At 46.8% G+C, this 25,864-nt stretch overlaps 1 protein-coding gene and 1 non-coding gene across 2 annotated transcripts; both read right to left on the bottom strand.

Annotated features, from left to right (window-relative positions):
• On the bottom strand, positions 1-25,864 carry LOC142558579 (uncharacterized). Its single transcript, XM_075670712.1, has 3 exons — positions 25,797-25,864; positions 2,161-2,219; positions 1-272 (listed from the first exon to the last, which is right to left on the bottom strand). Exons 1-3 carry the CDS (start codon positions 25,862-25,864, stop codon positions 1-3), a joined length of 399 nt encoding a protein of 132 aa, XP_075526827.1.
• On the bottom strand, positions 2,399-2,471 carry TRNAP-CGG (transfer RNA proline (anticodon CGG)). The gene has a single exon. It is a non-coding gene; the product is annotated as a tRNA-Pro (tRNA).

Genomic DNA, 25,864 nt, shown 5'->3' with positions numbered 1-25,864 from the left:
TCAGCCTTTGTTAACCAAGCTCGCGACGGCAGCCCCGACAGCGCCGGATATGGCGCCGTTTGCGATGGCCCCCGCGACAGCCACAAGTACGGCCGGAATGGCCTGCTCGTCGGTTTCGTCGCCGAAGCTGTCCACAGACTTTTCGAGTGTCTCGAAGGCACCGATGATGTCCTCGCGGTGCTCCATGAGGGAACGGGAAATCCTTTCCGTGAGTTCTTTTGTTGCCTCGTCTACGTTCCTTGCCGGCTTGCTCAGCGTGGCAGCGTGAATTTCTGTAACGTCGAGCGAGTGAAAGACGTGAAGCATGTCACGCAAGCTTGCATTCGAATACATTCAGTGAGGACTGTGAAAAAAATAATGAAGGAGGAAAGAGTTCGGCAGAAAGTATATCGTGATAGATACGTGTTTGAAGCGGTCACGACAGTGCACAAATGGAAGGAATGCACAACACCACGGCAATATTGCTGTAAAACGACGGCATTCTTACGGTACGTGAGAGCCGGGTGAAATGCCTTGGACGTAGTGTTCCGAGATAGTAAAATATTCCCTTCGCGTCGCAACCACCCAGTGTGCTTACGGCGTCCTTCGCGCGATATCGAGGGCAAGTCAAATAGCGGGCACGCATTCTTTTCGCTTATTCACTACAGTCGCCCTGTGGAGTCGTGCACTGCGTGTATTAAATAAACCGAAATGGTGCATGAAAAGTAAGCTTAGGGAATGAAAGGGAGAGAAGTACTTACGTATGCATGAAGGTAAATAAATCTTTCATCCCTTCGATTAACGGCAACATACTTAATTAGACAGCCATTGTCGCCTTTCTAGTAATGTTGTTGTATACTAGGGCCCCTTTAACGTAAAACTATTCCAATGTGTTTTATTCCAATCTCCTGACGTCAAATTTACGTAACCGCCGACGCAAGCAACGGGCGGTCACCCGCCAGGTTCTCTGAACAGACCAATCAAACGCTCTCCTCGTTCATAGGAGGCCACTTTTGTTTGCTTGAAAAACGAATAACATTGCCTACACTGAGCGGCTTGTCTTATCTAACTGGCTCACAAGAGGCGAGGAGCACGCTCAAGTGGAGAGGGATTCGATAGGGCGTAGCCACTACACTGAAAATCGATAACCGGATGAAGAGGGTGGCGGCGGCGCATGCGATTGGTCTGCTTTCCCTGACTAAGCTTGCGGTGGCTCGTCGACGGTTGCGGCGGCATGCAACGGAAGCTTAAGAATGACGCTAAAACGAATCCTCAGCAAAGGAGAGTGGCAGAACGAGGTCGTAAACGGGCCGAAAGTGCTCGAAAATGTTACACGGCCACGTAGAAACTTTTATTACACGCAAATAAACCTATGCTCTTTGACAGGTGCGAGTAGCCAGTGCCTAAGCGATCGGCGGCAGCCAACTTTTATTCCTTTCGGAACGGGGCAGCCTGCGGCTATTCAGAAGAAAATTCAGTTTTGTTCGGCATAATAATGCATCTTTATCGCGTACAAGTCACTTTGACGCGGTGAGTCCTTGCTGTTTTGTGACGTCGCGTGAGAGGCAGGTGAAGTGGGCGGAGCCCGAAATCTTTTAACCAATGGCCGAAGGTAATGGCGAAGAGGCGTCGAATCAGAAATAACGATTTTTCTTTTGTTCGGTCGAATCATGCATAATCCGTATGTACACGTTATATCAGATGGGGAGCTATCGCGGTTTTCGTGACGTCGCCTGACAGACAGGTGAAAGGAGGGTGGCCCAAAAATGTTTGACCAATCGCGAAAGGCTGATTGCAAAATTGGAATAGAAAACTTTGGAATAGTTTTGCGCTATAGCGCCCTAGGCCTTTGCTAAGATGAATATAAAGGAATAATATTTAATCACATGGTATGTGCGACTATTCCTTTTTATGTAATAGTAATAATAAAGAGAGAAATATTGTAAACAAAGAAGCAGTCACAGGCACGAAAACTTTTGTAGAACATGAGAGGAATCACTAGCGGTGTCTAACCGGCTGAGAAATTGCGAATATTATTATGCTTGTAAACATTAAGAAAAAATTTGAACTCAGGTTTTCTATGTCTCCAGGAAGAGAAAATCTAGAGGGAACACTGAATGTATGCATTTGAACGAAGAAGAAAGCACAGATGCGTGCGAGTTGCACAGTGTTGGTACTTACGACACAGGTGCCCCAGAATAACGAGTGCCAAGATAACGTAGGAGTTCATGGCAAATGGCCTGCGGCAAAGAACGAGAAGAGAGGGGGTTAACCGAGGGTCCCGTTTTTTATTAGTCATAACATGAGAAGCCAACAAACACTGACACCAAGGACAACATAGGGGAAATTACTTGTGCTTAATAAATGAGATAAAGAAACGACAAATTAATGGAAATTAAAGTGGATGAAAAAAACAACTTGCCGCAGGTGGGAACCGAACCCACAACCTTCGCATTCCGCGTGCGATGCTGTACCAATTGAGCTACCGCGGCGCTGTTTCCCCATCCACTTTCTTGGGTACTTATGTGTACTAGTAGAACCCTGGGAGTGTTAACCAGCGCCACCACTCACATACCTTGGCTACTAGGTCACATACCTTAGTTCTACTAGGTCACATAAATACCCAAGAAAGTGGATGGGGAAACGCCGCCGGGGTAGCTCAATTGGTAGAGCGTCGCACGCGAAATGCGAAGGTTGTGGGTTCGGTTCCCACGTGCGGCAAGTTGTTATTTCATCCACTTTAATTTCCATTAATTTATCGTTTCTTTATCTCATTTATTAAGCACAATTTATTCTATGTTGTCCTTGGTTTCAGTGTTTGTTGGCTTCTCATGAGGCGGCAAAGAAAAGCACGCAAGTTGATAGAAATTCCTGAGGCCATACCACCTCTAGGAGGCACTGCAAAAAAATGCACTCATGAATGAAGATTTTGGTTGCACCTCAGGAAGCCTATGTGGGCTAACCCTGGAACTCTATTAAAGATAAGGAAGTTGCTTTTGTTGTTTTCTGACGCGCAGCTGACACACACTAACGACAATTGCTACGTAAGCCGTACGCCATGTATCGCGGTACAGCGACCGTTCTTGTGACGGCAGAATTTTTGATTTTCTCTGCTAGTCTCTTTATCTGGTACATTACAGTGGATTGGCGATTGATTTCTCCAACTGAACGACCCCCACCACAAACTATTTTTTCCTTTTTGTTTTAGTCGCTAGACGACAAGTGCGTTTTCTTTTAAATTATCCATCTGTATTCCATATAGTAATATTTTATTCAGTAAGTACCGTCCTTTAAATATTACGTTCGACGGACTTAAAGAGTCCGTATAACACGCGACAAGTTCTTTGAAAAGATAAAATATTTAGGCAAATAATATTACTGATATTGTGCTACGAATGAAGCAGTATTTTACAGAACGACATTAGCAGAGTAAATTGTAGCGCGTTTTAGTGTTGTAAAAAATTTCCTGGGAAAACGAAGTATCTTTCTGCCTTCAGTCTCTTCAGCGACAGTTTGTGTGTCTGAAAAGCATACAGTGCTGAAATTTAAATAGAACAACGATTTGCTAGAACCTGAGGTCAACTTACGATGAATATGCAGGCTTGATTTGGTCTCCGTTTCTGCCTTGATGGCCACTGTGTAAAGCTCTGGAACTGTTCTGAGTTTTTATACTTGGAAGCAAGCTGCAAGTTTCTTGCCATCTGTAATGTTTTAGCGGATGTTACGATAAAAAAGTAGCTTACCTTGTTTTTTATCCGCGAGTACACATTTGTCATGATTGTGAGAGGTCAATCGATATATGAAATAGCACTGATGTAAGCAGATACTTGAAATAGTGTACGCGAGTGTTTCTACTATGCTAGTAGCAGCACAATGAGGCCACACAATGTAATCATCGCGGCGCCGTGACAATGAACTTGATGGACATTGACGCGTGGCCTTGTGATAAGCATGCATACAAGTAAGTGCACCGGTTTCCAACGAATCCTTTGCTGAATAGTATTTAACTAAGTAAGTTAGTTCATAGCTAAGACGAGTTTGAACAGCTGGACTGAAAACGAAATTAAAAAGCTAAGGAAGATAGAAAAGGACGTCGCTGGGTCTGAAACTTGTAACCGCTGCGAGAACTGCAATGAATTATTGCAGATAACTGCAAATAATTCATCTCTTTAGAATATGTTTGTCAGCAGCAGGGACGTACCTAGGATTTTTTTCGAGGGGGGGGGGGGGAGGGGCACCCAAAGTAACTTTTCTACGGAAATGAGGGAGGGGGGTACCTTTACTACTACAACTGTAAATAATGTCCACCATTCGCCATTAAAACGCATCAACCGCAAAAGATAAATCAAATAAGGTGTATCTCACAGGTAAGCCTGTGAGATACACCTCTCATTTACTTGGCAAACAACGAACTACATCAAATGGCCTCAGGAATGGAAGATGCGCAGGAAGAACACTGCCAAGAACAAATACAGAAGCGAAAGTGTAAAATAAAGATTTCTAGTAGCGTTTTATTTTCATTAGCTCTGAAGGAACCATAGAGAAATATTGCGGAAAGATCAGAGTTCTTTTGGATCCCTCGTTTACTGCTCTACCAAGTTCAGTGCCAAAACCGACTCGTGCTGCTATATGGGAAGCTGCGTCACAGTTGCGACGCCCTGAGGCCCGTACAACCGCGTAGAGCGCAGGACTCTGCGGTTCTAGACGTAGTGCGGCCACCGTGAAAACAACAACATTAGCACAACAGAGAAGTGGCTACATCAGACGACTCGACTGATAACTGCAGAAGCGTCATTCAAAACACACGGTATTATTCTGCCCTTCCGGTGGCGTCTTCTCTGGTTCCCTTCTAACTAAAACATCATCATCATCATCATCATCATCATCATCATCATCATCATCATCATCATCATCATCATCATCATCGTCATCATCATTATCATCATATTTTTGTGATCACTGCATGACAAAGGCCTCTCCCTGCGATCTCCAATTACCCCTGTCCTGCGGCAACCGATTCCAACAAGCGCCCGCGAATATCCTAATTTCATCGCCACACCTAGTCTACTGCCGTCTTCTTCTGCGCTTCCCTTCTCTTGGTACCCATTCTGTCACCCTAATGGTCCAACGTTTATCTGGCCTGCGCATTACATCAGCTGCCCAGCTCCATTTTTTCTCTCAATGTGAATTAGAATATCGGCTATACCCGTTTACTTACCGATCCAGACCGCTATTTTCGTCTCAACGTTATGCCTAGCATTCTTCGTTTCATCGCTCTTTGCGCGGTCTTTAACTTGTTCTCGAGCTTCTTTGTCAGTGTCGAAATCTCTGCCCCATATGTTAGCACCGGTAAAATGCACTGATTGCACATCTTCCTTTTCCAAGATAATGGTAAGCTTCCAGTCAGGAGCTGACAATGTCTGCCTTGTGCGATCCAACCCAATTTTATTCTATGTATTTCCTTCTCATGGTCACGGTTGCCTGTGATTAATTGACCTAGGTAAGCGTACTCCATCACAGACTATAGAGGTTGACTGGCCATCCTGAATTCTTCTCTTGCCGGGTGTCAGGATTGGGGGCTCAATCCCATCGCTCGTAACCCGTTGTCAAGATTGGAGTCCGGCATGAATTAGAAGGTAGCTGGACCATGCCGTCGTCCAACTTATCCACGCTGAGGACGTTGATGAAGGGAAGGACTGCTTCTCATCGAGAACGAGGAATATGGGTTTATTTACACTATCTACATGCAGGTCATCAGTCTAACATGATTGCTCAAGAAAGTACATCAGTATAACATGACAGCTTGAGAGAGTACATCAGTCTAACATGACTGCTTGAGATAGTGTACTGAGCAGCCGCACAACAGCGGTTTATAAACACACGGTCCTCCCTTGATACCCAGGTGACGGAAAGGGCCGACCAGCCATCGTAAACAAGCCGCCTCTCTGCGGGACGGTTTACGTACACACACACCCACACACACACTTCCTTGCGTGACGTTCGCGGTCCGGAGCCGACGTCAGACGGACTTTGTAGAACTCTGGACTTGTGTCAGGAAAGGTGCCTTTTCTTCCCCGAGCTGACCCCTGCAGCGCGACCGGGTGCCCATTGTCTTTCGTCTTGGACGGCGCGTGGGAAGAGCCTCTAACTCGGTTCCCGCGAGCACTCCCCCGCTCGCGGCAGACCAGGGCGGCGGTCGCGGCTCAGTAACAATAGTTGGTCCGCTGATCGCATTCAGTCACAACGGCGACGAGGCTAGAGCGTAACGGTGGCGTTCCAACAAAAGGTCCGCCGCCGTCGCAACTGGCTGGCAAAACTTGCACATCAGCTAGGCCGTTCTTAACAGCGCATCCATGGCCGGAAAAATTTCGATTGTCCAGCGCTTATAACCGCTGGGCAGGAAGAGAACGACTGGTCGCCAGGGGGTGATGCCTTGGACCGCCACAACCACTTGTTTAATGATGCCACCGCCCCAAAACATCCAAGGACAGGCAACTTCAAAACGAAGCCCACAACACGGCTCTGCGCCGAGATGACGTACCTTGGCTCCCACTTCAGACCCGCTAGGCTTCAAAGAAAATATAAGTGCAAAAACAAAAATGCTGCATTTCGCTATGCCAATTTTTGAAGCACTTTCGTGCTGACAAATTCAGCAATCTCGGATGGAATCCCGCTAAATGAGAGGGATCTTCTTGGCTTAACAAAATTAACAATAATAATCCTAAAATTTAGGCGGCACCCTTAAACGCAGAATTCAAATTAGCCTGCTCAACCCATCCGCATTGCTATGCAACTTTCCCTTCTTATATTTAACGGACAAGTTGTACTCTTGGAGAGTGCGCCTCCATCGGAGCATGCGGCCATTCTTGTGTGACATTTGATTGAGCCACGTCAGAGGACAGTGGTCGGTCTCGAAGATGAACGTCGCTCCGTACATGCAACACGACAACTTCTGGGCCGCCCAAACTAAACAAGCGCATTCCTTCTCTGAAGCGCTGTGGGCTTCCTCTCTTACATTTAGTTTACGGCTGGTATAGAGGATAGGATGCTCCTCGTTATCGTCGCCGACCTGACTAAACACCAAGCCCGTACCTCTGTTGCTTGCGTCGCATTGAACTATGAATTCCTTTATGTAGTCTGGCGCGCGAAGCACAGGACGAGATACCAATAGCGTTTTCCAACTTTAAGAAGCGTTCTCTTTGTCTTTATCCCAGTGTACGCTACTCGGTGCTCCCTTTCGGAGGGCGTCCGTTAAAGTACTTGCCATTTGCGAGTAATTCGGAATGTACCGTTGATAGTACCCCATAAGTCCCAAAAATGAACGAATGTCTGTTTTCGTGCGCGGCAGAGAAAATTCTCCAATCGTAGCTATTTTCAGCATGGCCGTCCGTCTCGTGTCCTGGCCGACAGCATAGCCCAGATAAGTAACCTGCGAACAACCAAATCTACACTTTTCCGCTTTCATCGTTATGCCGGCTTCCCTCAACCGTGAGAACACCTGTTTGAGGTGCGATACGTGTTGTTCCCAGCTGTCCGAAAAAATTGCTACATCATCAAGATATGGCAAGGCGAACTCCTGCAAGTCTTTTAGGACAATATTCATTAACTTAGAGAAGCGAAACGGCGCGTTCTTCAGCCCAAAACTGAGTGCGAGAGGGCGAAAAGGGCCTACAGGTGAGATGAATGCGGCATATCGGCTGGCACTTTCTGACAGGGGAACTGGCCATTACCCCCGCACGAGATCTATTGTTGAAATGTATTTAGCAGCGCTAACTCTTTCACTTCGTTCCTCAATATTGGGTATCGGGTACAGCTGATCCCTAGTGATGGCATTTAACTTCCTGTAGTCAACACAACGACGAGGGTCTTTGTTAGGGGTTTCTACCAGTATTAGCGGTGACATGTGGTCCCTCTAAGCGGGCTCAATAAATCCCAACTCTAGCATGGGGTGTAACTCTGCCTCCAGAATTTCTCTTTGTCTTGGGGACACCCTGCATGTAAGGTTTTGATCTTACGGGTTCGATTGATGTCAGCTCTATTTCATGCGTTATTAGTTCGGTTCTTCCCTGCCGATCGCTGAATCTGTCGAGATATTCCCCTAACACCTCTTTTAGCTCATCTAGCTGGTCGGGTCTTAGAGCGTGCGAGCTTACCGAATGTTTTACTACTTCTTCTAGGCCGATTTCAGAGTTGGAGGTCGCCCTATGCTCCTCAAACTTGGTACTAGTGCCATCCTGCTCTTTGATGGTATAGTTAACGACTCCGCTCCGCTCTACATACGGCTTCATCAAATTGCAGTGATATATCCCCACCTCATTCCTGCGACCGGGCATTTTCAGAGCATAGTTAATATCTGAAAGTTTGTGCAACGCTTTAACAGGCCCGTGCCAGTGAACTTCAAGCTTGTTCTTTCCTGAAGGTTTGAGGATCATTACCTGGTCTCCGGCGTTAAACGTACGAAGCCTCGCATTCTTGTCGTATTAGAATTCGGCGTTCTTTTGAGCTACTCCCATGTTCTTTCCCACTAGTTCTTGGGTTGCACTTAGCCGTTCCAGCAAATTTAGCGCGTATTCAACCAATGTAGGACTCTCTGCTCTTTCCTCCCACATCTCTCTTAACATCCATATTGGAGAACGGAGTGTCCTCCCATACACTAGTTATGATGGCGAGAACACTGTCGCTTCATGTGGAACCGTTCGCAAAGCAAGCAAAGTTGCCAGCCGACAGTTCTCCCAGACATCCTTGTGCTCGTAACAGAGCGCACGCGAAACTCGCTTAAGCACTGAATGCCACCTCTCTACACTGTTTGACTGAGGGTGATAGACGAAACTGTGTATTAACATTACCCCGCACTTTTGCAAGAATGTGGAAGTCAGTGAGCTGGTGAATACTGATCCTTGATCCGCCTGAATTTCGGCTGGAAACCCAACCCGTGCAAATACTGTCAAAAGCGCGTCTACTACTTTGGTGGGCTGAGATCTTTCAGAGAGATTGCTTCTGGAAACTTTGCAGCCGGAAACAGCATGGTAAACAAGTACCTGTAACCTGATTTTGTTTTCTGTAGAGGCCCTACCGTGTCTATTACAAGTCGTCTGAAAGGCTCGGTTATTAAGGGCACTGTCTTTAGTGGAGGTTCCCATGTCTCTCGTGGTTTACTCGAGCGCTGGCAGGCGTCGCATGATCTTACAAAGTTTTCTACGCCTTTGAAACAGCCAGGTCAGTTGTATTCCATAATCGATCTTTCTTTTGATTTGTTTGTGCCTAGGTGGCCGGACCACCGATTTCCATGACAGAGACTCAAAAGGTCCTCCCTGTACTTAGTAGGTACGACTAACTTATCTAAAATCCTACCATTTTGATCTCTGTAGTGCCGATACAACAATCCTCCTCTCTCATGTATCGTCACGTTGCGCCTAGCAATGCCTTCTTTAGCTGTGTGATGTAATTTGGCTAAGCTCTCATCATTCTTTTGCTCGGCTGCCAGTGACTCTCTATCCGGGCTTTTCCTCCACGTCTACAGGCTCCGGTCGTATAGCCTGCGAACCCTTTTTGAACCGAAATGGTTTCCGCGGTCCATTTCGACCGTCTCAGTTTCCCTCATCGGCGTTCAACTTTCTACGCGTTGCGTACTCTTCGGCTAATTCAGCCGCCCTTTCCATAGTGTTTACATTCCCTCTGTCTAGCACCCACAGTTTCACAGCTTGGGGGATGCTTTTGTAAAACTGCTCTAGACACATGCATTCAATGATCATGTCCCTGCTGTCGTACGCTTCCGCGCTTTTCAGCCACTCGACTAGGTTGGCATTTAAGCCGTACGCAAACTCCGGATACCCCTGGCTATGTTTCTTGCCTGTGCTCCTAAACCTTTGCCGAAAAGCTTCGGCTGAAAGGCGGTACTTCTTGAGGAGACTAGCCTTGCTGTGGGCATGTACTCGGGCCGAAGTTCATCTTCTCGCAAGTCCTTTCAAAATTGCTTAGGAACAAGCCTATGTCGGTCCAGACGTCAAATGGCTTCAATAGCCTGTCCATGAGGTATGATTCTGCCTCACTTGATCGTCCCAGAGCCCCTTCCCTTCCTTGAGACAACTCCAAACGTTTGCTTTCAAGTTCCAGTTGCATTTTTCTTAACTTGCGATCTTTATAGCGTTCCTCTCTCGCTCGTTTTTCTCTTTCCCGTTCTTCTCTTTCCCGTTTCTATGTTTTTTTTAGAAGTTACAATCCCATTTCAATTTCTTCCTCACTGGCTTGTTTGGAAATTAGCTCCAATAATTCCGATTTTAGTATTTCCTTGCGTACATCTAGACCCAGTTCCTCACCAACAATCAACAATTCGTCTCTCAGCAGTGCTCGTAACTCCATGATTGCTGCTTTACTGCCTTGGTCCTGCTCGCTAAATCTAGCTAGGAAAACACAACCTAGCTAACACTCAACAATCTAGCTTCCCTACTGTTCTAAACAGAACAACCACAAAATGAAGCCTAGAGAGTCGAAGCAAGAACCAAGCACTCACCGCAGACACAGCACCACGTCGCAAAGTCTATCTCACCGCTGTCAGCAAGTTTTCAGGATTGGGGGCTCAATCCCATCGCTCGTATTGGAGTCCGGGATGAATTGGACGACGGCATGGGCCAGCTATCTTCTAACTTATTCACGCCGAGGACGTTGATGAAGGGAAGGACTGCTTCACATCGAGAACGAGGAATATGGGTTTATTTACAGTATCTACATGCGGGTCATCAGTCTAACATGGTTGCTTGAAAAAGTACATCAGTCTAACATGACTGCCTGAGAGAGTACAACAGTCTAACATGACAGCTTGGTAGAGTACATCAGTCTAACATGACTGCTTGAGAGAGTGTACTGAGCAGCCGCACAACAGCGGTTTATAAACATGTGGTCCTCCCTTGATACCCAGGTGACGGAAACGGCCAACCAGTTATCGTAAACAAGCCGCCTCTCTGAGGGACGGTTTACACACACACACACCCCCACACACACACTTCCTTGCGCGACGTTCGCGGTCCGGAGCCGACGTCAGACGGACTTCGTAGAACTCGGGGCTTGTGTCAGGAAAGGTGCCTTTCATTCCCCGAGCTGACCCATGCAGCGCGGCCGGGTGCCCATTGTCTTGCGTCTTGGACGGCGCGTGGGAAGGAGCCTTTAACTCGGTTCCCGCGAGCACTCCCCCGCTCGCGGCAGACCAGGGCGGCTGTGGCGGCTCAGTAACAATACTTGGTCCGCTGATCGCATTGAGTCAAAACGGCGACGAGGCTAGAGCTTAACGGTGGCGTTCCAACAAAAGTTGCCGCCGCCGTCGCAACTGGCTGGCAAAACTTGCACCTCAGCTAGGCCGTTCTTAACACGGGCTATTCATTGTTATCTTTGTCTTGTGCATATTAATCTTCAACCCGACTCTTACACACCCTTTGTTAAGGTCCTCAATAATTTGTTGCAACTCGTCTCCAGTGTTGTTGAACGGGACAATGTCATCGGCAAACCGAAGGTTGCTGAGGTATTCGCCGTCGATCCTTACTCCTAAGCCTTCTCAGTTTAATAGCTTGAATACTTCTTCCAAGCACGCAGCGAATAGCATTGGAGAGATGGTGTCTCTTTGTCTGACCCCTTTCTTTATTGGTATCTTCCTATTTTTCTTTTGTAGAATTAAGGTGGCCGTGGAATCTCTGTAGATATTTTCCAAGATGGTTACGTAACCGGTCTGTACTCCTTGATTACTTAATGCCTCAATGACAGCTGGTATCTCTACAGAATCAAATGCCTTTTCGTAATCTATGAAAGCCATATAGAGAGGCTGATTGTACTCTGCTGCTTTCTCGATTACCTGCTTAATGACCTGGATGTGATCCATTGTAGAGTATCCCTTCGTGAAGCCAGCCTGTTCGCTTGGTTAGCTGAAGTCAAGTGTTGCCCTTATTCTAATGCAAATTATCTTGGTGAATATTTTATATAATACTGGGAGTGAGCTAATGGACCTATAATTTTTCAATTCTTGATCCATAAATATTTTCACAAACAACGGTTAAACTTGTTAATTTTCGCTTTTCCTTCCAGTTTGGCTGTTGCCCTGGCTCTCTCCCTCAGTACATTGCTTAATTTCTCATCTTGCGAGTCTTGTTTCCAGTTGCCAATGTTGCAGGAAAAGTGCTGTACAATTAAAGAAAAACCAGACGTAACGGGTGACAGTCATATTGGTTATGGGTTTAACCATTATTGCAGAGTTTTATGATAGATGCTGTTTCGCATTATATTATTTCCCACCTTATCTAACCCATATCAAATCAAATCAGTTTATTATTATCACATCATATGTTAATTACAGCATATAAGATGTACAGATGGGGGTATATGGTTCCAGGGGATCTGCAACCATCGCGGCGAGCCGTTACTCAAGTAAATGATGAAGCAAAATAAAAAATTAAACGCAGTTGGCGTTTTCTCCGGCCGCAACACGTTCTAGAAGCATACAGACCAGCTGACTACGAACCAAATCGCTTTCTTCATCCCTGGATCAGTCTAAACAAAAAAAGTTGAACTTATGAAGCAAGAGCGATGCTCATGATCGTTGAATAGATGGGGACAATTCAACGCATCGAGAATTAATCGCGCGGGCACCGTATCGGTGAGAAAACTGCCCTTCACACCCCAGGAGATGCCGATAACTACCGCCCTCCTAAAGGATTGAAAAAGGCAGCAAAATCTTGACCACCGAATACCTGCCAAGCCTCAAGATTGATTTGGCGGCGCTTTAGGAATGTGTGTGATAATTAGTGGCATGAGCGGAGACGGGGGAGGGGGGGAGGTACGCCGCTGTATTTCGAGGGGGGCCCGGGCCCCCCCGGGCCCCCCCTTGGGTACGTGCCTGGTCCGCAGTCAAGATCAAGTAAGCGTGCCAAATCGAGTTTTAAATTGCATAACCATTAACGACTGTCAAGGGAATCCCCGTTATCGCGTATATGATTTCTATCTGAAGACTAAACGTTTCAAGCGAATTTGCAAAGTTTAACATGACTTGCCATGGATGGATACACGACAGTATCAACTTGCCCCTTAATGCGCACGACGGTGCCTCTATATTGAACGGCCACCTCACTGGCACTGTCACGTGAACAGAGCGAGAATGCTGTCTCGGCTATTTATGTTTCGAACGCGAGCCCCCTGGGCATCGTCAGAATTCCGTCTGGGCTGCTGTAATTACGCATGAAATGCCCAGAACATCACCACAGAAGCTGGAGCGCGTGCCTTTCTGCTCGCGCGTTCAGAGAAGACCTCTGATCTATACAGTATGGACTTTTCCCGATGGAAAGGTCTACATAGCCGTGACCTCATTTGAGGTTTACCGACAACAGTTACCTTGCCCTCGCGCTACCAGCGATCACCACGTAGCCATGATACCAGAATAATTACTCTTAAACTTTTTCTGTTCCCGAAAACTGGATACACAGGATTATTTAAGGAAGTTTATGAACTTTCGCCTAGCTTAGGTTGGCCGCTTTACAGAAATGTTGGGAGCTGAATGTAGCGCATACAATAATATTTGTAATATTTAGCAGCCTAAAACGCTGCTAAATATTTTTTTCTGCCAGTCGTGATGACCGAGTGTTCGTTGCTTGATTTTCTTTCATTTCTTTATTATTCTTTTTCACTACTGTAGCTGTAATGGCTGCCTTCGGCTCTCGATGCGGCTGTCTATCAAATAAGGGATGCCAAAAGGCTATCGTTATTATCTCGTAACGACAATAACGTCGTGGCAAGAAGAAAATAAAGTGAATATCAAATGAAGATAAGATGCCTCATAGATTCAGGGGAATTCTCACTGAAATAGTCGCTGCCTTCCGGTCAACTGAAGTGTTTCTGGTGGCAGTGCAGTGGCCATCAGCTGTTTTTTCACTTACACATTGTCCACACAAAGCACGTTAACGGGAACATTCGAATGGACCACAACCGGAGACCCAAGTAGATCCAATAGGGACGATTTGGAGTCGTTTGAAAATAAAGTGTATATTTATTTCCTTGAGAATTGGGCTGTATATTGCTTTTTTTTCTTGCCAAATAATATTCTCGAGAATTGGCATACAACTTATTTGTCTGAGCTGGAGTAAATGCCAGATTGCAAAGCTTCTGTGCTGTCGGTAACATCAAAGGGCTGACTTCGTTGTATGGCAGACGTTGCTATAAACCTCCCAGTAATTCAGCACGAGTCAGCGACGTCTGAGCCTTCAAAGCCATCGTCACCGTTGTCTTTTTTTTTTTTCTCTCTCAAGTACCGACTCCGCGAGACAACTTCGCATTCTAGCACGTATGGTCTCCTAAGCAGAGTGGAATACAGCACATACAAGGCGCACGAGACTGCCCAGACTAAACCCGTCACTGCAACTCAGACCTCCGGCCGGTCTGCACCGACGCGAGGCGTCTCTTCTGTGCCGGTTGTGGCTTGGAGTTGCCTTCACGAAAGCCTACTTAGCACTAATTGGAATGGCTGATAGTCCTGCATGTGATATTTGCGGATGCGAGGAGAACATTGACCACTTATTGTGCCATTGTCCTCAATTTCAAGCACAGATGCAATCTTTGTCCAACACATTGAGGAAATTCGATGATCGTCCTCTGAATGAACAGATAGTACTAGGGCCCCGTCCCCACCGATCATCGGCTCAGAAGGCAGTGAAGGCACTTTCGTGCTTTCTCAGAACACCTGGTTTATGCGAGCGACTTTAACTCAAGTACTGTCACCGTTGTCATCGTTGCGGTGCCGTCATCGTCGTCATAATCGTCACCTTGTCGTCGGCCATCATTTGTCGACGTCGTGTCGTCGTTGTTATCGTCGCGGTGCCGACGTCGTTGTCGGAATAACGTCGTCCCTGTTGCCAGGTGCTGTTCTGGGTAGCACTAAAGCAATTCCTCATGAAGTGGCCCTTCGCATTTTTTTTTCTTGTAGTCAATATTCCTTTCCTCATTTGCCTCTACGCCGCTCGCCTGCAGCCTCGTTAGGATGACTTGCGTATGAGGCTTCCAGCAGAGCTTAGGCACTAATGATGGGCCGCAAAGGTTCGTGTTGAGGAGCTGGAAATACGGCAAACGAACCGCATTTCGATACCTACAAGAAGCTTCGAAGAAAAGTCAGCGGCCTCGGGCTTGCAGCCCTCGTTAAGGTGAGAGCCTCCACAACCGTCTTTTGATCCGTTCTTTCACTGCGCTATCTGCAGCCTTGCGAGAGCCGTACTTTCTCTTCGTGTGCCTTTACTTGCGCTAGGGCCCACTTTTACCGTGCGTCTAAAGGAGGTCTGTATGATGTCGCTTCCGTGCGGCTTTTCGCACTCGCCTTAATGCACTCGGTGGGCTACCAAAGTAAAACGTGCACATGAAGGGGAACGGTACTACAACAATTAACACTGTGCTTAAGTTTTTTTTTAATTCTCAGCCTGGACACTTCGTCCCAGTAGCTACGCTTGCCGTCACACCTTATGTATAGATCCGACTATGAGCTGTGAGAAGTTTGTATGTGCATATTGATGAGGCGGCTGTGATCTTTCGGTGAAGCAGATGGTGGTTTATGTAAGAATGAGCACGGGTTAGCGTGCGTGTTTTTTTTCTTTTTGCATTTTGCTGGGAGGGATAGCAGGTAAACCCATCGTCACACGATGAACGAAAGAAATCAGCTTAACACTGACGTCATTTCACTGTCAGGCGAGAAGCCTGCGAAAGAAAACCAGCCAGGAAACCACGAAACTAACGCTGAGTTGCAGACGACGCGGTGGGTCTGTAGCAAAGGCATTCTGCTGATGAGCACTCGATCGAGTGCTCGACTCCCGGCTTCAGCCCTCGTTCAAATTGGCGCGCGATGAAACATTACCGCATATCGGGAACTTGATGCATGTCACACAACCATAGAAGGCAAGCCCTTAAAGTAAAGTGAAAGCCATAAGTCATTGCAGAAACCGCGCTTGGAACTCGTCCTCAGAGCTCCTGTATGGCTGCCAAATGTCGCTGGCGTTGGTGGACGTGTCAAATACTTGGCATTTAAGAGGATCGGACGCCAGCGGTATGATTCAAAATTTCCCTTGCACAAAGTTGTGCAATCGTGGGTGAGCTGAACCGTTTCACCAGGACACCTCTGGCGACTCCTCGTACTCTTTCAAAGCATCCGGGTAAATGTTTAACTCTAATGCAACAGAGGACCTGTCAACAGCGACGGCGGCTCGGGCAAGGAGTTGTTTGTAAAATAAGCTTAACCCCTATCTGCTAAGAGACGCACCTTCTTATCCAATGGCGTAGCCATATATTTCGTTCGGGAGATGGGGGGGGGGGGGGGCTCACACTGCAACTCGGTCTCCTCCTTAAGAGGAAGCTTTAGCTCAGGTGCTCGTATCTAAATACATGTAGAACGAGAATTCGGTTTTCTCCTCAACCAATGCACCAAATTTGACGAGATTTGTTGCATTTAAAAGAAAAAACTTAAATTCTAGTCACTGTTGGTTTCGAATTTTCCATTTAGGTTGTCAATTCTTCATAAAAAATTCACCATAACCGCAAATTTTCAGAAATCTAAACTGTCGAGTTTAAAACTATACAACTTAGCAATGAACAATGATATCACAATTCTGTGAATTTCACCTAATAGTACATCTACAGCGGACAGAATTTCTATGTTACACGTGAATCTCAAGAAATTTAGTATTATGGAAATACGGCTTTCGCAGAATCCTTGTACACAACGTAACCAATTCACGTAAGATACGAATTGACACACCAAATTTGTCCGCTTTGACTGTTATAATAGATGCCGTTTACTGAACAGCGACATGTGTGTTTGGTGCAGAGCTATTAGATTGTAGACGTCGTGCTTCTATATTCTTTTTCAACTTTCGAGGTTTTCAAAATATTTAAACAATGTTCAGGCCCTAAATCAAAATTTCGCTTCCAACAGACACTAGAATTTAACTTCCTCTCTCAAATGCAACAAATTTCATTAAAAGCGATCCGGGGGTTATCACAGAAAAGCGTTTCTGCGTTTTACATGTATTTGAATAGGCCGCGTAGGAGTTGGGCGCGAGCTAAAGCTTCCTCTCAAACAATTTGTCTGGCGATCAAATGCATGAATAATAACTGCATTGTCATTGCTGAAGATGCTGCAAACGAATTCTTGAACGCTACGCACTGTCAAAACAAGTAAAATATGTATTTTTTTCATAAAAGAATATACTTATATGTGCCAAAAATTGTGCCCAAAATAAACGATATGAATGCTTCCATGTTTTTTCTCTATTTAATAAGTAAATAAAATATCACAGGAACTTTAGAACTATATCAGTTCGAAACCAGCAAGGCAGTGCATGCCGCCGATATGAAAAATGTAAAGGCCATGAAATTAACAAGCTGAGGTCAAATATTGTGATGAAACTTTGTCATTCAAGAACCTTGTTTAGATTCTTGTACATAAGCAACGGCCAGTGAAATATCTCAATAACGCTGTCATTTGCTCCAATGTATTACGGAGGAGCAGCTGTCACCGGTCGTGTATCGTGAGTAATTGCACCGAAATTATATCCGCAACCAACAGAGAGCACGTGTAAAGAGCAGGAGTTCTGCAAAATAAACGAGGGCGAGTCAAATGAAAGTCAGCCAATGCGGATATACGACAAACTGGGTGCCTTATTTAGAAGTAGTCTCCATGAGCATTTAGACATTTGTCCCGTTGTCTAACGAGTCGCGTGACTGCCGTCTCATTAAATTCCTTGGGTTGCTGCTTCAGAAAGTCTGAAACTGCCTCTTTCACGCCATCGTCCGACACGAATCTGGTTCGCTTGACCTGTTTTTTTTCAAATGCTCCAAAACGTAGAAGTCGCAAGGCGACAGGTCTGGGCTGTATGGCGGATGTTGCAGCGTCTTCCACTTGAACATTTCCAGTTCTGTATTAAACACATCAGCGACATGGGGACGGCATTGTCGTGGAACAAGATGACCCAATTCGTAAATTCTCCACGTAGTTTGTTCTTGATTGCGACACGCAGCCGATCTGGCGTTTTACAATAACAAAACAAATTGATAGTCTCTCAAGATTTAGCAAATTCTATCAGTAATGGCCCCTGAAGACCGAAAAAAAATAAAGTGATCAACACCTTTCCGGCGAAAATGACGGCCTTTTCTTTCTTAGGGGTGGTGAATTCGAATGTTTCCACTGTAAGCTTTGCTGTGGTGTTTCAGGCTCGTAGAAGTGGCGCCATGGTTCGACCCCGATCACAATCGGAGAGAAGAAGTCGTCACCCTTAATGTGATACCGGATCAGATGAGTCAAGGCAGCGCTGAACTTCTTAGTCTTCTGGTAATAGTTCAAAATCTTGGGCAACCATTGCGCATACAAGAGCGCATAACCGAGATGTTCTTGAATTATGGCGTGAACCGAACCGTGACTGATGTTCACACGCTCTGCCACTTCATCGATGCTTATCCTCCGTTCTTGTCTCATCAGCTCATCAACCTTTGCAATTTTGTTAGGGGTGATTGCACGATGGCTTTGGCCCGGCCTTGGATCATCTTTGCAACTTTCACGTCATTCTTTTAATAGCTGGCTCGAACGCTTCACAGTGGCCAATAAAATAAAATTTTCAACGTACAAGGCGGCCATATGGCGACTAATTTCTTTTTGGGAAAAAACCTTCAGCCGTCACAAACCTCAGGGCACCACGCTGCTCAACTTCTAGAGCGTCCACTGTGTCGCGCAACCATGTTCAACCCAGTGTATGAGAGCATTAAACAACCTTGATACTCACACCTCCGTGTCACTTTGCCTCTGTGTCACGTGCAAGCCTCGCAGATAATGGACCTAAAAATTATGGCGCGGGGTGGGTTGGCTCACTTTCATTTTACTCGCCTCGTACATTAGAAATGCGAAGATACAATGAAATATACAAATGCGAAGATACAGCTTGATAAAAGGCAAAAAAGTGTCACTGGATACACAGGTCACTGCACGTATGCACGAAACCCCGCAACAAGATATTTAAGTATACATATAAGTCTCCAATAAATCTACGTATCTAAAGAAAGTCATTGTATACAATGCGTCAAACAAGGCAAATAAACATGTTGCGCAATAAGAGATTCACAGAATCGTAGATACCATCCCCATTCCATCTACTCCCTCCGATGTATCGCGCGCGACGGGAGGCGGCGCGCTTGCTCCCCGCTTTTCTCTTTTGCACACACAAGACTGAGCCACCATCGTCGTCTCACCCATTCCAGCCCCCCATCCCCCTCTCTACGCTTTCACTCGAACATACAGCATGCGGTGTGCGGTCAGGGTGTTATCACCCTTGGACTTTATACGAAACATGAGCGCAACGGCAACGGCCGGAATGCGCCTGGAGTGTCCATATAATTGCTATCGCAATACTATATAATTAGACTATCCGGCAACTGAAGCCTCCCGTGGCCCATTACTGTCCGCAAAAGAAGTCACAAAATTGAACTTTCACCATACGACAATTCGCTGCGGCACAGCAACGTCTATTCTTTTCCTTTGTGGGGCCGGAGAACCGGAATGAAAAATCGCAAAGTATGTTGGCCACAATCGAATGCCTACTTTGGGCAACTAATCTACCTACCGAAAGAATATGGAAGAAAACGTGAGATGCTTGGTCCACCGAGAACCATGGGCGTCTTTCGCTGGAGTTTGAGGTATAGTAGCGGCGCCTGGGGCGACGCGCGAAACGTTATCTGGGTAGTACCGGCTTGGGTAGTATTGAGCCCTGGCTGTGGCGAAGCACGTTTTTAGCCCGAGTTCTGCGTCGATTCGCGCTTTTTTTGCCCTGTTGCAAGTGCGAAAAAGCTCGTTACTTCTCACAGACCCCGCCGACCACGTTGCGAGCTCGCCGCAGGCTTTAGTTTAACGAAAACGGACTCTCCGTGAGACGTAATGCTGGAAGCAGTAGGAATCGGCGACGCCGATGCGGAGAGACCTAGCTCAGCCTCGAAAAACCGTCACCGTCGTTACTTCTGCGTTGTGGGCTGCCATAAACAAGAAGGCCTGGATCCCAACACCAGATTCTACCGTTTTCCTTCAAGGCCTCACGAAGCGAAGCGTCAGGCGCGCTGGATAGCTGCAGTTTGTCGCGCTGGGTAACCGAAACCTTGCACCATGCTGACTGCTGCACCTGTCTTGAAGCTTGCTTGACTATCTGCATTCTAAAATTCGGTCTTTTGCACCCACACTCCCGACGGCAGACCGACATAGCAGCAGGCATGGCTGGTGATTCACGATTCGAGACCCGGCTACAGCGACAATTAACAATTCGACCGGTGCGAAGTGGTGAAGTGACCAGGTGTGTGCAAATGAGCACAAATGGTCGGGCTCATTCGATGACAATTCACTAGTCCACTACGAGCAGCACAGGTTAAGATAGTTAAATGCGCTCATCCTTGATCTCAAGCGAGCACGTTGAGGCAGCGCAGCAAGGCAGTATTGATTGCAGCACATCGATGTTCGAGCGCTGTCATTAAAAGCTACATCAAGCGAGCAGCGCTCGAGCTCGCGCTGCAGCGCGATTCGCACGTACGTTACTGGAAGCTCATATGCATAACACCACTTAATTCTCAGTTGCTAAAGGGACAGATGGCCGCTACTACAGTGCAGGCATAACTACTTGTCTAGCGGCATGCAGTCAACAAAGATTGCAGGAGGCCCGTCGTTTCGCGGCATGTCGAAAGACCGCTCGAGCAGTTCCGTACACATGATGTCTGCTTATCGCTGCTGTGAATTCATTTATAGCAAGTATTTCCTCGCGTTTGTGCGCCTGAATCTAGCAGCGTGCAAACCTTACCTGAAGTTCAACTTCGTACGCGACTCGCTTCACTTGCGATTGACACCACGCTAAAACTTCGCCGCTTATTTCTTGAATGGCATACACGTATTCGGCGTTGCATAATTTATTGCCTTTACGCAGCGGGCCACTCCTGAAAAAATCTTCTGCGCCCGAAGTTCTCTGCAAACCGTGGTACAACAAAACCGAAAGCGGCGGCGCCATGTTGTAGACGTGCTTTCCGAAGCAGACGACCGAGCTTGGTACTACTCAGTGCAGGACAGGGGCCGCTTTTTAGCACCATTTTCGCAGCGCCTCCTGAGCAATGCAAGAGCGCCATACGCATACTGCTCGGTATCCTACTCTGGCGAGACAAGACTTTCCGGAGAGGTTGCGCTCAAGCAAACGCGGTGCAATTCGTCGAGTCCCCACAGTGATGGCGGCGAGCGACGATAGTTTCTGTTTCTCGTCTGCTAGCCAGAAAGCGCCCAAAACTTTGCCAGGCGAAAATCCACTCGGCCAGAGAAAAGCGGACGCACACCGAAGTGCGCCGCGCGGTGGTCGGAGCAACACGAGAAAAACGCATGGGCTCTGGCTGCCTCTGGCAGCCCGCGGGTAGGGTAGCGAGGACAAAAAAATTGAAGAGGCTCAATGTGTCCTCGCCAATAAGAGTCGAAGCAGAAAAAATAAATGAGAACGTAGTTACCTTGGCTGACTTTAGTGTCTTGACATGGATGCTTTTACGTAGGTGAAAAAAAAGTGTTCATATTTTTTTATGTGTCATGACGGCACAAATGAACCACCAGAACGCTTCATCTGATCGGACCTCGCTACTGGCTTTGTCAACTTGTCTGATAGTGTGTTGATTTGGCTTGTCTCGTTGTATGGTCCGATGTAAGACTTTAGAAAAGTCAATGCACCTTTGGCGTGCAGTATTCATAATAACACCAAACCGACATAGTTCCACAATTGAAAATCTAAAGCACGACTTTGGAAATGTGCAATGCACCTTTCACATCAAAATTTTATGAGAACTTTATGCCCATAAATTTCGGAATTGACATCCATGTGCTGCGTAGATTCCACGGCCTCCGCAAGATGCCGTGGCGAGCCCGTTCGCCATCAAAACGCCCTTGAAACTGTGCTCGGATGGGGCTGCTTGGCGTTACGTGACTCCCGGTGCATGGGCGCTGCCGGAAAATCCAGCCCGAGTTCGCAAGGTTCGCGCTGAAACGTCTTTTCGGGCGTGAAAAAGACATTATAGAGAAAATTCAGAATGATTTCCGGCACCGGGGATTGCTTGGGTGGGCGGTGCATGGACAGCACAAAAAAATTTCGGGGAGGGGGCTGTAGCCCATAAGCCCCCCCCCTCCCCCTGGCTACGCCCCTGTTCTTAGCATTAATGCGCTTACAGCAGGTTACGCGGCGAATGAGTGCGTGTTGTACGACTTCGTTAAATGAAAGTGAAACACTAATTTAATTTAGACTGGTTCGCAAAAGCAGGAAACCTTGGAAGTTACTTCTGTGGAAACTACATCTAGTTGGTCTTTCAAGAAGGATCGGTGAATAATAGCAAAAACAAATAAATAGTAATGAACAGAACATACTCAGTTTTTGAATCTTTTTGTCGATGTAAAAATACATATCAGGAGTTCTCCGAAGTTGCCGGCCTGAGTGTCTTGAATACTTGAGAACAAAGTGTACGCAATTTATTTATAACCAACCAACTAGCGCCGAGCACCCGCTGCGAACACATATGATGTCACGGGAAGATGGTGTGCGCTAGTTGGTGTCGCCACGCACCTGTCGCCTTTGCGCATTTCCTGGCTCAGGAACCCTCGGAACACGATAACACCGTCATATTAGCGGCTTCAGTGCAATCTATCAAAACTAGTTAGTTAGTTAATTCGGGTTTAATGGCGCAAAAGCGACCAAGGCTATGCTGCGCCATATCAAAACTAGCTGCATTTTCCTCTTTGTGTCCTTTTAAATGACATTCGCGTGAAGTGCTATATCAATAACTTCTGATGCATGAAATGCGTAGAGGAAACGCTCAAGCTTTGTGTTGACAAATGCATTTAAAATGCTAAATGAAGAACGACCACATGACTATTGATTGTGGGAGTTCCCGAAGGAAAGGCAAGAAAGCGCAATCAGCGTGTCTGGCACTTCTTTGCGGTGCGCCAACAGCTAACCGAAAACGCTGTTTGCACTGACGTCCACCTTAGAAACCTTAATGAACCGACTTAGACTATTCAATGATGTTGGGTGCTGGGGGGGTTGATGCAAGCCCGATGCGACAGCTGGCGTTTGCATGAGTCCGACACGCTGAATGCAGGCCAACAGCTTGGCTCGGCCTGCTTTCGTCGGATAGATGTAAACGTCGTGTACATAGGGTTACCAATATAAAGCCACCGCGCGCCTTTATATGATTTCAGAGTGTTGTTTTCATAGCAGCCAAATTGTGGTAGGCAATCAATGACGGCATGCTATAGCCCATGTACTCTGATTTCTGTTTGTCTTGAAAAAAAAAAAAAGAATCGTTTGTTTATTTCGCAAAAGTGTTTTTCGAGGGAGAGATGGCGCTCGGGAAAATTGGATTCCGTGTCGCCAATTTTCACGTACCGCTTCTGCACGAAGGCAACTTTATTTCGAGCTGAGGCTCCAGCAGAAGCAATACATGAAGCGGCAATTGAGTGTATTATGTATTATTCACCATTCTGTGCACGGTTATTGGGAGTTTATCCCACTGCTTGCATGTTACTTCAGTCATCGCAGTCGAAAACAAGCTAGAATTGACGCATGGAGGATGAAGTTCCACCTGTTTATTGGGAGTTTATCCCACTGCTTGCATGTTACTTCAGTCATCGCAGTCGAAAACAAGCTAGAATTGACGCATGGACGATGAAGTTCCACCTGTGATTTTATGTTTCCTCAATCTTCACGCATGATTGAATGAATATGGCCTGGTTGCCCACACCTATTCCGTTTTTGGGGCCCGAGAAAGCGAAGAGCGGTCCTGTTCACGGAACTACCGTTCGAAATCTCGTTCTTTCTTGCTTACATCTGGCGCAGGAAGGGATCGCGTCATCGTAGAAGCATGAAAACATCACTGGGTTGGCAGAAGTTGTTTTCTAAATGCATAATATAGTAAAGAACTCAGGAAATAAAAGAACATACGTGGTTCTCTCTGCTGAGCGAAGTTGCGCTTGACAAAGTATGTCTGTCAATGTAAATGACACGAACAAAATTCGATGGGATCCATCTTACGATTGCTATCGACAGAAATGCGTTTAGCATTGAATCACTATAACCACACAAGAAATTTCTGCCGTCCTTTATCGCGGACCGACGCATCCCAACACCTAAGCAAGGTAGCACACCGTATGACTTTAGAGAAGTGGCACACAGGAATTCACCCAAGAACGATTGCATTCCCTCGACCCCTCTATGCAACTGCGGATGTTACCAGGGCTTCTGCGAAATGAGGAAACAATGCTGTGCCGCTTACGCCTGGGCGTCGCATTCACCAATGCATATACGTTTTTGGTTGGAATGACTGATAGCGCCAACTATAATGTCTGCGGTGTCGAGGAAACTATAGAACATCTAGTGTGCTACTGCCCATCTTTTCAAAACGAAAGACATAACCACTGCAGAGCTCTCAATGAGCTAGATAGAACACCGTTCACCTTGAAGAAGATCTTGGGACCATGGCCTCGTATATTGCAGCTACAAAAGGCCACCAAAGCTCTGCTGCGATATTTGAAAGCTACTGGATTGAGTGAGCGTCTGTGATCCTGACTGAGAGACCGAACGATATACCGAGTAGACTTTCTCTTCTTCTTTTAATCTTTCCGTCCCCTTTCCCCTGTGTAGGGTAGCCAACCGGGCTCAGTCCTGGTTAACCTCCCAACCTTTCCTTTATCATTTGCTGTGTCTCTCTCTGCCCACAAAATGAGATATGCATGAGGCGTGTACTGCAACGGGATTCCTCTTTCGCTCTTCCCTAAGAATACTTGGGGCCATCTAGCGCCGCCGTCGCGAAGCCTGCACGTGGCCTCCGAAGTGCACGGCGCCTGCGAAGGCTGAGGCCCAAACAGTGAAAGGTTCCTTTCCTTCGAGCGCTTCCTAGCCTTACGTGAGGCCTCCTCACAGCGAAGGACCGATGGAGGAAGCAAGCGTACTGTGAAAGCTCCCTTCACCCGTCCTCACGTAAGGAGCGGTTGCCGCATGCCTGGGTTAGAGATTATCTCTTAAAAGCTTTACGCGAACACCATTATTCAATAAAAAATGTATCATCGCACAATCTTTAAATTGAAGAGCTAATATAGAGAAGCGTGGACGCTTTCTTCTATTTTTTGTTTACTAAACTTTAAAAAAAGTTGCGCTTTACAGTGCAAAACTTATGTGCTTCAGCAACGCTGGCACGCCGGCGTTGTGCAACGCCTAGCAACGCCTAGCAACATAGAGTTTCCTGCAAAAATTACTAGAGGGAACTCTGGCGCTAGTGTCTACGGGAGCTGCAATGGGCGCGGTTGTCCCAGCATGGGAATTATGGGAAGTACATGGATTTGCCTAAACTTCGTCTTTTTGGCTTCAAACCGGCTTCGTGACTTTGTAAACTCGTCATTTTCAACAGTGTATTACGTCATAAATAATTAAATAAACATCATTAAAATTGCCAGACTTCAGGATTCGAACACAGGGACTCTAGCGAAGACGCCTCATATTGAAACCATTAAGCCGCGGATGCATGCATCGACAAGCGAATGAAACGCCCTTGCGAATTTATCGCGGGCATGCCAGTGCCTTGAGACGCTTGGCGCGTTTCGATTTGACCACCTGGACAAGTTCAATCCTTTGCAATTAATAGCAATGGTACGCGTTCCCGGCCGCTAAGCTCCTCGTCTGGGGCCGCCGGGTTGGCACGACGTCGACGGTCTCTCTCCCGCCGCTGATCTCGCTGTCGCTCCTCGTAGGTACGCTGCTCTTCAGGCGTACAGATCACGCGTGGCCTTCCCATAGCGACGGTGGAGCGAGATGGTACCAAAATTCTCCTTGGTCGCCAT

This window comes from Dermacentor variabilis, chromosome 9 (genome assembly GCF_050947875.1).
Source record: "Dermacentor variabilis isolate Ectoservices chromosome 9, ASM5094787v1, whole genome shotgun sequence".
Lineage (NCBI taxonomy): Eukaryota > Metazoa > Arthropoda > Arachnida > Ixodida > Ixodidae > Dermacentor > Dermacentor variabilis.
This window is presented reverse-complemented; position numbering and strand designations above follow the sequence as displayed.